Raw genomic sequence first — 14,659 nt, 5'->3', positions numbered from 1 at the left:
ATGGTATTAGATAATTTAGGCCATCTCCAAGCCAGTTCCTTTTAAAGTACTTCAGTGCTTTGTCCAGTCTTAAGTGGTTTTCAACACTTCCCCTTAAAGATGTACTCCATTCTACTCTTATAAGAAAATGTTTTCTGGTGTTCAGCCTTGTTCTTCCTCCTCTTTTTTATGGCAAAGAGGATTGTGCCGTTCTTTTCATTTTGGTAATTCTTCTCTGAACTCCTTGCTCTGTCTCAACAGTACATGTTTCTGCTGTATCAGACATAAACAGCCAGGAACAGAAACTGACTGTCTCTTTGATGTAATTCTACTAGAAAACTAGTTCAGTCAACACTTATTTTGACCACAGTCTGAAACTGAGCATGTGACGTGCTTTTATAAAGGTGGTGATGCACATCTTGACATTCAGCATCATAAAAAAAACTGAAGCTGTTAAGCTCTTTTTTACAGTGCAAAATATAACATTGCAGAAATGAAGCTTTTGCATGGAAATGGTGATCAATCTTTATTTTACTGCAACTCCTTGGTGAAATCTTAAGATTTGTGAACTTTCCATTTCCAATCTCCTCAAGAAGAGAGAGAAAAATCTGACGTTAGAATCATTCCATGAACATTATTTTCAATAAAATTTTATAATTTAGATGTTGACTCTTGCAGTTATTGTTAATTTTGTAAGCCTTTTATCTACTACTTATAATATTTGATTCAACCCAGGAGCAAGATGAGGCAGATAAGGAAATCATCTTAAATGCATACAATAAAGTTATACAGAAGATCCGTCAGGAGCAACATCTAATCATGGTAGTACACAGCAAGTATTTGGATAGTGTTGAGGTCAGTTTATTCCTTGCCTGCTTGTCTATCACGTTGTTCAGTATTTTCTGAATTCATTTCTTTTTTCAGGATTTTCATTAACTTTTCTTGCTATATATTGAAGAAATGTATGTCTGGTTATGAGGTAACTTGCTTTTTATTTTGGTAAGGTGAGAACTGTTGATCTAGTCTTAAAATTTATAAATGCTTTTTATAAATAAATAACTTGAGATTTGAGTCTACAGACACTCTTTACAAATTCGGGAAGTATCACTTGAAGGAGACTGTTAGTAGATGACTTTTTACAGAAAGATGGGATTTTAATATTGTATTTGTAAAGTAGCTTGTTCCTGTAGGCAAGTAGTGGTAATTTGTCCTATAAAAATTGAATAGTGGGTTCGCCCAGTATTTTCTTAAATGTATTAGGAGAAGTAAGTAAATTCATTCACTAACTCTTTCCTTTTTTTAAACTTAGTTTAAAAAGCAGATTGTGGAATGGTTGAATAAAAGTCCAAACATTGACAATTTGTTATCAATTAAGAAGACTTTGAAAAATTTAAAGAGGCAACTCAGATGGAAGTTGGTTGAAAAGAGCAACTTGGAAGAAGTATGGAAATGTTCCAGGTTTTATTTTTTAAACATACCGCAGAGATGTTAATTTGCTTCTGCCAGATAAGTGGTAACCAGTGGTGTAGTTTGCTGACTGAAGAAGTGTCCTTCAAGTTCTAACTAGACAGGCATTTGAAGACCAATTTTAAGTTAAGCAGTTTTGTCTGAAAAAGCTGGAAATATATTTCATTAGTCTGGGTCTGAGTTGCTCTGAAGTCAGCTCTTTTTGTTAAGGGGGATAGTTTTGTGTAAGGACCTAGTCATATTTCATGTCATTCCAAGCAAGCATATCTGTCTAAATTTCCTGTATCAGAGGGATAGCCATGTTAGTCTGTAACTTCAAAAACAGCAAACAGTCATGTGGTACCTTAGAGACTAACAAATTTATTTGGTCATGAGCTTTGTGGGTAAAATCCTTGATGAAGTGGGTTTTACCCATGAAATGTCATGCCCTAATAACATTGTTAGTTTTTAAGGTGCCACAGAACTGCTTGTTCCTTTCCTTTGTTAATGGTGTGACCTTTCTCCTTGCTTGGTTTCTCACATTCATTTTTTTTCACTTTGTGGATTATACTTTGTTGTTCATCAATCACTTCAGATTTTTATGTTAATATTGTGTCTGTCCCCTGCTTAAGTGTAGAAACCAAAGAACCCAAAGAAATTAATCACACTTATATAATCATTTTTCTAGTTTTGAACTCCTAGTTACCTCACTGACAGTGTACACCTACTCACAGTTGGGAGTTTAAGGGTAAGTTGACACTAGCTGAGGTTGTAATTTTTCTCCCCCCCGCCCCCGAAGTACTCCATATTCTAAAGTTGAGGGTGCCTGTCCACACTGGCACATCATGTCAATGGAGTGCATCCCCAGTAGGCCGGGCAGCTTCGACTTTGTCAGCAATACACTGTGGGTACCTATGCCACAGTTCCTGCTGCCCTCTTGCATTGTCATTTAAGCTTTCCATGCCTGCCAGGACAAAACAGTCTAGTTTGGGGTTCAGGCATGTGCTGTCAGCCTCCCATAGTACACTTATGTGCTCTGTCCTCCCTTTGGAAAGCAATGGCAAAGGGGGTGTTTTTACACCCTTCTTTCACTGGATATCTGTGCAGACACCATTGCAAGGCGAGCATGAATCCTATCCAGCTTCAGTCTGTTGTGGGCAGTATTATGAGCAACTCATGCATTGTGCTGCAGTGTGTGCAGAGCCTGAGCAGCTTTCAGAGCAATGAAGACTCTGAGGAGGACATGGACATGTATGAAGGGAGGAATGTGGAGATACTTGCTGCATTTGATGCTTTGTACATGGTGAACCATTGGTTTCGGTGCCATGAAATAAGCTCAGACTGGTGGGGCCACATTGTTCTGCAGGTATGGGATGATCAGCAGAACTCACCCGAAGTACCCTCTCCCTGTCGGTCTGGCAGAAAGGTGTCCTAGGAGCAGGGGATGGGATCCAAAGTTTAGGAACAAAGTCCTGGCTGTAGGTGAGAGAGCTGCTCTGATCTTCTGCTCGCCACTCTCCTCTTCCTCATTCATCTTGCCTTGTCCACCATTGCTGGAGGCTGTGTGAAGAATCCATTGGGGGAGGTATCCACCGACTGTTCGGGGACAGTTGTTCAGTCTTCCCCGCCCCCCAGAATCCCAGGCAGCGACTTGTAGAAGTGTCACGTTTGTGCTGATGACCAAGAACGTTCATTTCCTTCCTTTGTCTTCTGGTGTGCTTGCTCTGTTTTCATGTGGCTCTGCTGTGCATCCCCGGTGTATCCTTTTCCCACCATGTCCTATCAGATCTTGGCATAAATGTCTGTGTTTCTTTTGCTGCTTCGTAGTTCTGCCAACAGGGCATTGTCCCAACCCACAACAAGAAGGTTCTGGATCTCCTGGACACTGTACAGGAGCTCATCTGCAGCCTTGGGAATTCCTGGCCAGATGTGCTGCTGAGGTGTGCTGCCTGTTCTCCTTGCCATGCTGGCCAAACAGAAAATGAAATTCATGCTTCCGTGGGCAGTTTCTGGCATGCCTGGAGAGCAGCGGAGCTGAAAGTGGTGGCCAGAGTGGTCACATTGGGGCACTGAGACACCTCCAGCAGGCCAAAAATGTCAAATTTCCGATGTTCTGTCTGCACTACCTTAAAGTCAACCGTGCAAGGTTGAATTTGGCATTTTCTTTTGTTAAAAGCAGGTGTGTCAAAATTGACCTAAGGAGCCCTTAAAGTCAGTGAAACCAACCCTGTAGTGTGGACTAATAGCTAAGGAAATTGCCCTAAGTCAGCTAAATTCGCCCTGGTGTAGACCACACCTGTGTCACTTTTTGTTACAGCTATCAGTTCTTTTTCAACTGCGTAGGTCTTAAAATGTGTAATTATTCCCCCAGCTCTATCAGGGAGTAAAATAAGATAAGCTTACATCTTAGCTGCACAAACATGGGCGTTTCGTGTGCGAGAGAGGCAGCCAGAAATATTTAATTAACATTCTCTAAACTTTGGCCAATAAACCAGTCCCAACCCTTCCCTGCCAGGCAAATAAACAAAAATCCGCAGGCATAAAAATTATGCAGGCATATGTCCAGTGGCAGAATGAGGGCCATCCATCCTGTTTGTTGCACTGACTGCACATTATATGATTTATCCTCCCTTTTGAGTAAGTGGCATAAATTTGGTGCAAGGAGCTAACAGCCCTCATAGCAGGCGTGCCATATTTCAGATTTTTTTTTGGCGGCGGGGGGAGCCTATGCGTGTCATGATGGTTTGGGAGAGAAGAGTCAGAGCATGGGCGGGCAAAGGGCAGTCTGAGGACAGTGGTTTCAGCAGTGTTACTGAGCGTGCTCAAGACATGCAGCAAACTGGGGGGGGGCACTGACCCCATCTGCCCTCCCCCCTCACGTCACTTCTTTCCAGGGTCTATTAAGGCACTGCAAAACTTCAGTTACTTTGGCAGATAACTTAGCAATTAGCTGACAGGAGCACTGTATCTAATTCCTGTATAAAAGAAAGAAAAATACATATTAGCCCCACTTGGCTCTAAAAATAACTTATTCTGAAATTTTGTGGCAAGTCCCATAAGGGACACTGGTTAGCCTTAATACTTTAATATATAGTCTTACCTTGTTACTAACTCTGCAGAGAGAAAGACAGAACCAAGGAGTCCTGAGAATCTCAGCTCTGGAAGGAGGGTGGAGTCTAGTGGGGTACAGCAGGGAGCAGATACATTTTGGCTCTATGTAAGAACATCACAACGGCCATACTGGTTTAGAACAAAGGCCCATCTAGCCGAATATCCTGTCTTCCAAAAGTGGCCAATGCCAGGTGCTTCAGAAGGCATGAGCAGAAGAGGCAATCATTGTGGTCCATCTCCTATTGCCCATTCCCGGCTTCTGGCAAACAGAAGCTAGGGACACCATCGCTGGCCATCCTGGCTAGTAGCCATTGATGGACAAGTCCTCCTTTGAACTTTTGTTCTTATTGGATCCCTGTTATAGTTTGTGCTTTCCACTATCCCCTCATAAAGGCTGAGTGAAGAAATAATTTGTTTTAAATCTGATGCCTATAAAATTAATTGGATGATCTTCTTGTGTTATGTTAGTGAAGGAATAAATAACCTTTCCTTACTCTATATTTTCATACCATTCATTATTTTCTAGACTTTTAACATATCCTCACACCTTTGTCATTTTTTTTCCAAGCTGAAAGGTGCCAGCTTTGTTAATCTCGCCTCGTGTGAAAGCTGTTCCTTACCCCCCAGTAATTTGTTGCCCTTTCAGTACCTTTTCCAAATACAGTATATATGTTTTTAAAGGGGTTTGCTGATCTGTATACATTATTTAAGATGTGGGCACACCATGACTTTACATAGAGGCAATATGATACTTTCTGTTTTAGCTATTCCTTTTCTAAGGATTCCCAATATTCTGTTTAACAGCAGTGGTCCAAAGGCAAATCCCAGCAGCACACCACTAATTCCTACTCTTTTCCACCCTGTCTTTTAAGTGGAGTACCCCACAATGCTTTCATGATCATCTAAGGATCTTTCACTTACTTGAATGACAAACCTTTGTTGTTCTTAATCACCCTGCCTCCCTCTTTATAACAAATTCCCTGCTCCAAAGACAGACACAAGCAACTCAAACTCAGTTGCAGTTAATAACCGCCTCTGAAGATGTAGGGCATGTGCTTTTACAAGACTTCACGTATGAAATCCAGGAGTTCAGACTTTAGTGGGGGCTACTGCTTGCCCTAGTCCTACCCCCATAAATGGCACCATTGCTTCACTGAGGATAGGTTCTTGAAATCACAATTGAAGGAGTAATGGAGACAGAGATAGATAGAAGAGACTTTCCACAACACAATAGAGCAGACACATGCCAAGTCTGACACGCTCTCTGCTGTTGGGGAAGAATGTCAAACTGGGGTAGTTCTGGTTCTTTTAGATAAGAACATAAGAACGGCTTTACTAGATAAGACCAATTATCCATCTATCCCGCTATCCTGTCTTCCAACAGTGGTTAATGCCAGGTGCTTCCTTTTGTTGTCTCATCAAATTCTCTGTCTCTGGACTGAGCAATGATTCAGCACTCCCATCTTATCTATCATAGCCCATCACTATCTTCTCTCTTATACTGAGCCAAACTTTCTGGACCTTAACTGCTCTGAATAATATCACATGACAGGTGCCTTTCTTTTGTTAATTCTCCCTTTCTCCAGCCTGGCAGAGCTGGCCAAGCTGAAGGGCGACCTGGTCAGCTGTCTTCAAGAAGCTGGAGCCACAGAAGAGCAGCTCAAAGACCCTCCCTCTGTCATGGGGAAATGCTACATATGGATAGCTTGTTGAGGCTCCTGGTGTTCCATAACATCAGCCAAGACTCCACTAGAAACACCTCCAGTGCTTGGTCCTGTTCAGCTCTTGTGCATCTGCAGATATGAGTGTTGTCATTGAGAGAGACTTCTTCTGGGTAAGGCTCGTCTTCCCTCGCCCAGTCTTCCTCAGTTGAAGGAAAAAATTCTAGTTTTGCATCTCCTGGTTTTTAATTAGGTAATTGAGTAATTAGGTAATTTAGTCATAGGATCCATCATCCTTTCAGACAGTTGCTCTTCCCAGTAGAAGGATTTGGGGTCTCTTAGGGGCAATCCTCTACACTTCCTCACAAGTTCTGTATTACATAAGACACAACAGAGCTCAAAAGAAATTCTTTATCCAAGCTAAGAATTCAGAGAGAACACTGGAATAGAAGAGACTGATCCTCTGGGAATTCTCACTCTGCAAATTACATTAGAAATCCAAAAAAAGAATTTCAGTGCTTTAAAATAGCATCGGAAAAAAACGCAGCAGGTCTTGAGCTCTTTGGGAATTATTGGTTTTGGATCATGACGACACTGGAGGATAGATGTGCTTGAAACTCGGCACGAAGATTTGTGGGCACCAGTGACACACAACTAATAATTTGATATCTTCTTATTTCTCCTTAAAAAAATAACAAGGAAGGGGCTGAAAAATGACCGGGAAAGAAAAGAGCCTGAGAGCCTTCCAGGTTCTAGGACTGCAAGAATTTCTCTTCATCCTTTCTTGGCTTTGGTGCCCCTATAAAGAACATGCTAATTTCTGCCAAAGGGAGATGTCTTTGATACCTACAGGTGGAAGATGGAAGTCACCCTTTAGAAGAGAACCAGAAATGTTAGCATAGCTGTGTTTCTGGCAATTGCATGCTTCTTGCAGCTTCAGTATCCTGATAGGATGCTCTTAAAGAGCTTTGACCTCCAAGAATCTTGTCAGTACTAGATAAAATATTCCAGATGACTGTGTTCCTTGAGGATGGAGTCATCAGTTCTGTGAGGCTGGCAGCAAGAGATATGAGAGCAAACTAATTGGCTAGTGTCAACTTCTTCCAGTCTAAAAAGTCTGTATGTCTGCATCTGCATGATCACCCGGTTTAGAATACAGGCTGTCAGGCATGATCATCCTGATTGGACTGTTGACTCAAGCACTGGCAGAGAAAACTACAACCAAATTGAGTTCAGTTGTGACTTTGTGTGTCAGGTTGCAGAATCACTCACTGTGGTCTGGCTGCCATGGTGTCATGTCAGCAGGGAAGAGGCTTCTCTGTCATACCACCCAGTTGTGGTCAGAGGCCAGGTTGAGAAGGGTGGTGTCAGAGCTGTCCCATCCAGACAATGAGGTGAGAGGGCTGCCCCAGGGCCCCATACTTCTGGGGGCCTCTGGGTGGCTGCCCCAGCCATCCTGTGGATGGAGGAGGATTATTTATAGCAGGACATGGGTGATGGGGGTAGGCGGCACCAGCAGCAGCAGGGAGCTGCCTCCCCTCAACTTCTCCTCCCCCACCACTCAGCATGCGGCCCAAGTGGCAGTCTGCCCCACTCTGCTGTGGCCTCCTGGTCTGAGTCCTGCATCTCTGTGGCAGCTGGAAGTTGCCTTTGCTCCCTGCTGCCCTCAGAGGAGCAGGGTTCAGCTGACTGGGAGGGTTTGGCAGAGGCGGAGCAGGCTGCTACTCGTGCTGTGTGGGTTGGGGGCGAGAGGGGGAGGAGACTCCCTGGTGCTGCTGCCATCTGCTTTTGTACCAGGTAATCCCCAGCTAAGCTGGTCTGAGAGGATTGGGGTTGGCATGTGTGAGGGTGGGTTTGCCCAGGGCCCTGCCCCTGGAGCACTGGGGAGGGTTGACCCCACACCCTGTCCACATTTCAGGACAGCCCTGAGTGGGGTTACCCTTTTGTTATGCTTCCCTGATAGATAAGATTTTCAAAAGATTGGGGCTGCCTCTCACCCGATTTTAAAAACGTGGGGGCATTGCCCCACTGTGGTTCCTAGCACTCAGGAGTTCAAGTTGACCCACACTGGCAGGTATGTGAGAGAAAGTATCTGTGTTGCATTCCGGTACTTCAGACTCCCGCACATCCTCACTTTTCCACTATTTCCAGCATCAGTAGACAGTGACAAGGAAGAAAGCAGCCTCAAGGAAATTTCACACCTTCTAGAATCATTTGCGGCAGAGGCTGTTCCTCAGAGCAGAAATGCCACAGATCCTAATCTGCTTTCTTTCACAGGAAGAAAAAGAACTGATGAGGTCCCAAGCTGAGTTAGATTTCAAGAGATTGAGTGGATTGGAGAAGACAGAATATGGGATGTGTATTTTTACTTCCTTTTTTGCTGCACTCTCCCTAGCAGTGCTGAAAATGGGCCTAGGAGCTTTTTTCCATAATTGTAGAAGGCCCTCACACCTGCAGTTCCTTAAGGATATTTATAAAAATAGTCACTGTTAGTACAAAATGTTACTGTGCAGTCTCTTCTCCATACAGATAATGTTCACACAGGTATTGCTAGTGATAGTGTCCTGTCTGAGAAGACTTGAGGCATCTATTTTTAATATACATACTCATTTTGTGCGATATTTTTTTGCAAGAAACGGCCTACCCAGACCTTCTGTGCCCTGTAGGCACATTTGTCTGTGGTAAATTTTAAAGAAGAGGTCCCTGGTTCCCTTTCAGAGGGCCATCTGCGTTGAAGTCAAGCTTGATGCAGTCTGAGGGTGCTCTCTGCACAGGAAAGGCTTGACAAGATTCAGCCATTGATTGTCTAGGTATTCATATGCATTCATCCCTGTCTACAGTTCCTAGGTTTTCCATTCTCTTTGCATTAGGGGTTGTTTTATTGGTTAAGTGGCCCTAGAAAAGTTGAGTGATATTAAGGGCTTACAACAGTTTTTAACAAGCGATGGAAAGGAAAGTGAAGATACTATGTAGTAATCAGATCCTGAAGTTGGTGAATACAGCAGGTCCACATATCGGTAGTATCCTTCCTGCACAATCCAATATTCATAGTCACAATTTTGTATTCTGATGATGTAGGCAGTCTGAGATACCCCAAGGCACAAGGAAAGTCATCAAGATTAGAAAGGCTCCAGAAAAATGAATTCTTAGAGATAAGTGGAGTGCAGGCTCCTTGAGACTTTCATCTCTTTCTGAAAGGGAAATGTAGGCTGTCTCAGAGAACTCGGTGATTGACATACGTAATTCCAGAATGGACATTTATTACCTTTCAGATACTGCTTTCTCCCCACAAACTTTATCTCACTCAAGATAAGTCCCTCAGGAATCTTTTGTGATGGTCTCTTCCACGCATGTCGGTAATACAATGAAATAGGGCTTTACCAGTAAGTTTGTGTTTATTCTGTTCATAAGCATTTGGTGTTTCCACTCAAAGTTGGGAAGTACTGATCTAGAGAGAGTGTGCAGTGTTGCTGTGGTCATGTTTGTCCCAGGCATCTTTGTCCCAGAGATCAAGATGAGTGAGGCAGTATCTCTTATTGAACCATTTTCTGTTGGTGAGAGAGAGAAGCTTTTGAGATGCACAGAACCCTTCCTCTGGGACTTAAGGGAGAGTTTCATGTGGCTCCTTAAGTTTTCAGAGGAAGTGCTCTGTGTAGCTCAAAAGCTTATTTCTCTCACCAGCTGACACTGAGCCAGTAACAAATATTATCTCATCGACCTCATCTGGAGAGAGGGCAGAAGACGTTTGTCCAGGCACTGACATCTCATGGATAAATCTGACTGTCAGGCCTCAGTAATTTGCAGGAAGAGAGGTGCAGCTCATACATTTTTGAATGAGAGAGAGAGAGATGAGTACAAGAAATGAAATAATCTGGTAACTGATTTTCCATTTGAGTCACTGTAGAGGCTTTTGGAAAAGTCCAAATAGTAATGTAGTGTAATTGGAATAGGGAGATACTTTTAGCTGTCAAGTTTGGAAGGGACTGGAAACTGAGGTACATGGGATGGAGATGAATAAAGAAGAGGTAGAGGTAACAGTTGAGATGAGAGATGTTTAGGGTATGAATGTGTGTTTTTTCTGCCAGGATAGTAAGGACAGGGCATATCTTCTAAACGTACAGAAAATGTGCTAACAAGTTGTGGGAGAATGAGTGGAGAGACCAAACTGTTTTAAAATTAGAGTTGGTCAGAAAATGCAGTTTGGTCAAAACCAAAAGGGTTCTTGAAATTTGATTAGATTCACTGAAATTTTACTTCATTTTTTTTTCTTTTCTTTTCTCCCATTTTCTCTCCATTTCTACGCTTCCTGAATGAAACGTCTTCATTCGTCCTTTTGAATGGCTTTTTGTTTCTAATTTTATATTTTCATATAAAATTTCAAAAAGTCAAAATGGATATGTAATGTTTTGATCTCAAACTGTTTTTGTTTAGAGTGTTCTTTCACAAAGAATTTTGAAAGTTGTAGGCTTTGCTCTAAACGAACAGGAACAGATTTTGAAATTTGACTCCTGTGAAATGGAATTTCTTTTTCTTTCCCCACATCTGTTTAAAACACTTCCTTTTTCAATACATTTCATAGGGTCTAATCACCAGTTGCCAGGTAGGCATGTGTTTGCAATCTTACTCAGCAGGTACCACCTAGCTTGATAAATGCATGCTTGACTTTATATGTGTGCACAATGTTGATTTGCATGTTTACATCCATATGTGTGCTTTTCCCTACATGGAAGACTTTTAATGTATTTATGTTCCTCACACTTCTTTCTAGGCCATTGTGCCTCTGCTGGTCCTGAAAATTGGACCCAAAAATTCCAGTAATGTATCTCATAATAATGGTTTTAAAGAAGAGATGAAAAAGTTCCTCCTCAGAAAGAGAGAGATTTTTCCAGCGTGCACTGCTGAAGTGAACATAATCTCCAGTCTGTTTTTTTCCACCTCGCTTACTGTCCAGGTTCTGTAAAGTTTATTTCTAAAATGAAGCAATGGCCAAGAAACCTTCAGAAGACATGTAAATTTGGTGCAGCATCTTATCCAATCATTCAGACTCCTTTCAGTCAGTTTTTATTGTAATTTTTTTGGGTCCTCTGTACTAATAAATGTCAGTCTGTATTGGAAATGAAATTGATCTGATGAAGTGGGTCTGTCCCATGAAAGTTCATCACTGAATAAATCATTTTGTTAGTTAGTCTTTAAAGTGCTACATTTCTGCTGCTTTTTTTGTTGGAGTACAGACTAACATGGCTACCTCTCTGTTTCTTGTGACTGTTATTCAGACTACCCACCTAAGTGAACTGAATGCCCTTTTTAACGATTAGATTTTATTGGTGTCCAGAGGTTTTCCAAAACTAAAAATAAAGAAAATCAGGGGAGGGATAGCTCAGTGACTTGAGCATTGGCCTGCTAACCGTAGGGTTGCAAGTTCAATCCTGGAGGACACCATTGGGGGTCTGGGGCAAATAGATTTAAGAAAAAAAGTATATCTGTCAGGAGTGGTGCTTGGCCCTGCCAAGAGGGCAGGTGACTGGACTCAAATGAGCTCCAAGGTCCCTTCCAGTTCCACGAGATGTGGATCTCCATGTATTGTAGCACATGGATGATTTAGAAAAGCAAGAAAAGAGGTCTGATGGTATGAGTGACTTTCCTCCATCCTATAAAAATTTTGAGAATAAATCACATTCTTAAATTGCAATGTGATATGGAAGCTGATTACTTGGTCTTGTGTACTGGTTCACATTACCTGGTAAGATTATATCCTGAGAGGCATATTTGATGGTAATTTTGTTGTTTCTGCATGCAGTCGGATGATTACAGTGAGCACGAGATGACAAAAATAAAAGAAGAAATCACTGGACTGCGCAACAGTCTCTTTCGGGAAATATGCAGTGAGCAAGAAGAATATGTAAGTATCAGTTATGTAAGCCGCTTAAACTGTGTAGCTGTATGAACAACATTGACATTTGGGATGGTTTATTATACACATTCCTTCTTGGTACAACTGGAAGCATGCCCCCAACTGAAGGCAGCTGATTTTGTGTCCCCCTCACCAGGCTTTTGGTTTGGGTCAAAAAGAGGGGTACAGTATATGGGAGGGGGCTGGTGAAAGTGTGGGGTCTGGGTAGGAGGTAGGGTGCAGGAGTGGGCTAAGGGGTGTGTAGGAGCAGGCTGGGAGGGGAGGGGCTCTGGAGGGGGAGTGCAAGAGCAGGCTGGGGTCTGGGCAGGAGGCAGAGTGCACAAGCAGGGTGGGGGTACAGTGGTGAGAGGAAGGGTGCAGGAGGGCTTGCGGGGTGTGGGGCCTGGATGGGGATGGTGGTGAGGGCGCCTACCGGATACAGCTCAGAGAGTAAATTTATGTTGCTCTGCATGCTGCAGAGAAGGCAGCTACTGGCACCACTCTCCCCTCCTCCCCCCTTTGGCTGTGATTTGGCAAATGGGAGCAGCAGGGGTGGTGCCTGCATGGAGTGCTTCCCTATAGCACACAGTGGTCCACCTCCCTGCTAGGAAGACCTTGAGGGCTGGATCAGATCCCAGCTTGCTTGGATTGGGCCAGTGAGGTTTGGGGTTCCCCCCACCCTTAGCAGCATGAGCTGGCCAATGCTTCGTGTGTTTGGCACCCTCCCTGTGGCTGGAGCACCAGCTTCAGCTCGTGCTGCTGTGAGGGAAGTCTCGAACTTCCCGGGCCAGATCCAGGCAAGCCAGCTTGTGGGCTTTAGGTTCTCCAATCCTGATCTAAAGGAAGAATGTTAGTTTTGAAAGGGAAGACTATTCAGTAAAGCCTCTGAGATGAAATAGTACTCCTGAGGTGGAGGGAGATCATTATTGATTTTGCTCTTTTGCACCTGATACAGTGTTTTCAGAATGAACGCTACAGGAAAATCTGGCAGTATGAGCCCCAGTCCCCTTCCCAGAGCAATGGGAAGATAATAAGGCAACACAGAAGCTGAATGAAGTCTGTGTGTGATACAAGGATTAGGGTTCCCCTACAGCTTTCAGGGCAGTGAAAAGAGATGTCCTTCCTTAGCCTGTGTCTATACTTGCAGAGCTTTTGTGCTGTCAGTTTCACTGGTAATAGGGAACTGATAAAAGAAGAGCATTGGTTTGTGTATTCACTTACTTCCACAGGTGATAAGAGTGTTTACATTGTGGGAGCAGTGCCCTGAGGACAGCTATCCCATAATGCCTCTCTCATGGGGAAAAAGGGCAGTGATCGCAGGGATTCCTGGGACCTTGCATGGCCCCCTTTCACTGTAGTAGCTTATCATTGCCGCAAGCAGGGGATCATTTGCTCCATGGAACATGCATTGTCACCTGGCCCAGATAAGTGAGCACTTGCCAAGATAATAGCAGGGGGAGTTGCAGAGTTCCCAGGGCTTTACAAGTGTTGGGGCGATTACAACAAAAACCTTGTTAAAAATATTCAGTCAAACTGTTACGGTATTTGATGCTATGAAAAGTGAAAGTGAGAGGGAGGGCTGATATAACTGAAAGACAGGAGGTTCTGCTGTTCGTATTTTTTGGAAATCAATGTTATGTGGGAAAACAGCCCAAACTTTGGTTAATGCATTTTCTGGTAAATACTAGTATGTTCTGCATGCAAGGGTGGTAGGCATTGATGACTGTATCCACAATTCAGGAGAGGCTTACTTGGCTGGTGCAGAAATGGTTCCCTGAGCTGCTGCTCCTTCACCCAGAAGCAGGAATTCTGAAATACATGGTGAGAAGCGTCTGCTGTGTTTGGAAGGGCTGGGACCTGGAATTGTGTGTTTAAGAATAGGGGAAATAGCTTTGTGAAATATCCCATAAAGCAAGAGATGCCAAAGCAGCTAGTATGTGGTGAAGTCTTTAAAGGCAGTACTCCAGTTATAAGTTTAACTGAATATATTGTCATGAACCAATGGAAAGCGTTAGAGATGTGAGAGAGTTCATTGTTCACATCTCAAAGAAACTTCCCTCTCACACACTTGCAGTGTCACCTACTCATGACAGTAACTAGAATATAAATTCAAATATGGTATCCAGACTTCAGCAGAATTACATAGTCAGGTTTACTGGTCATGCTGATTTAATTCACCAACAATAACTCGTGAATGGTGGCCCAGCAGGAGATGCTGACACTGGCTCTGTCTGGGGCAGGGTGAAGGGAGGAGAAGAGAAAACCATGTGTTTATGCATGTCGGGAGCTGAGGTTTTTAATCTCTAAGAAGTAGATGGACAGTTAATGGCTCGTGTATATGACACTGACAGATTAAATCCACATTGTGTGTTGAAGGAATGAAGGTCAAGTTAATGTGTTTACAGAGAAGGGAAAAAAATCACCAAATGGAATCCTCTTTATTTTTAAAAAAGAATGATTAAGCCTGTGTTTGACATTCCTTACGTTATGCTAAGTATCATGCATTTTCCATGGTGGTGGATTAATACTGAGCATTTAGCAATGTGAAGAACGTTTAAATAATATGAGTGTC

General features: G+C 43.0%; 1 protein-coding gene across 1 annotated transcript in view; it reads left to right on the top strand.

Annotated features, from left to right (window-relative positions):
* STK31 (serine/threonine kinase 31) overlaps positions 1-14,659 on the top strand; it is a 92,600-nt gene that overhangs the window by 47,259 nt on the left and 30,682 nt on the right. Inside the window, exons 13-16 of the mRNA XM_074986169.1 lie at positions 715-834; positions 1,289-1,420; positions 11,995-12,096; positions 13,828-13,908. Of these exons, the coding sequence (XP_074842270.1) occupies positions 715-834; positions 1,289-1,420; positions 11,995-12,096; positions 13,828-13,908 (435 nt within the window). The remainder of the gene's footprint in view (positions 1-714; positions 835-1,288; positions 1,421-11,994; positions 12,097-13,827; positions 13,909-14,659) is intronic.

This window comes from Carettochelys insculpta, chromosome 2 (assembly GCF_033958435.1).
Source record: "Carettochelys insculpta isolate YL-2023 chromosome 2, ASM3395843v1, whole genome shotgun sequence".
Classification (NCBI taxonomy): domain Eukaryota; kingdom Metazoa; phylum Chordata; order Testudines; family Carettochelyidae; genus Carettochelys; species Carettochelys insculpta.
This window is presented reverse-complemented; position numbering and strand designations above follow the sequence as displayed.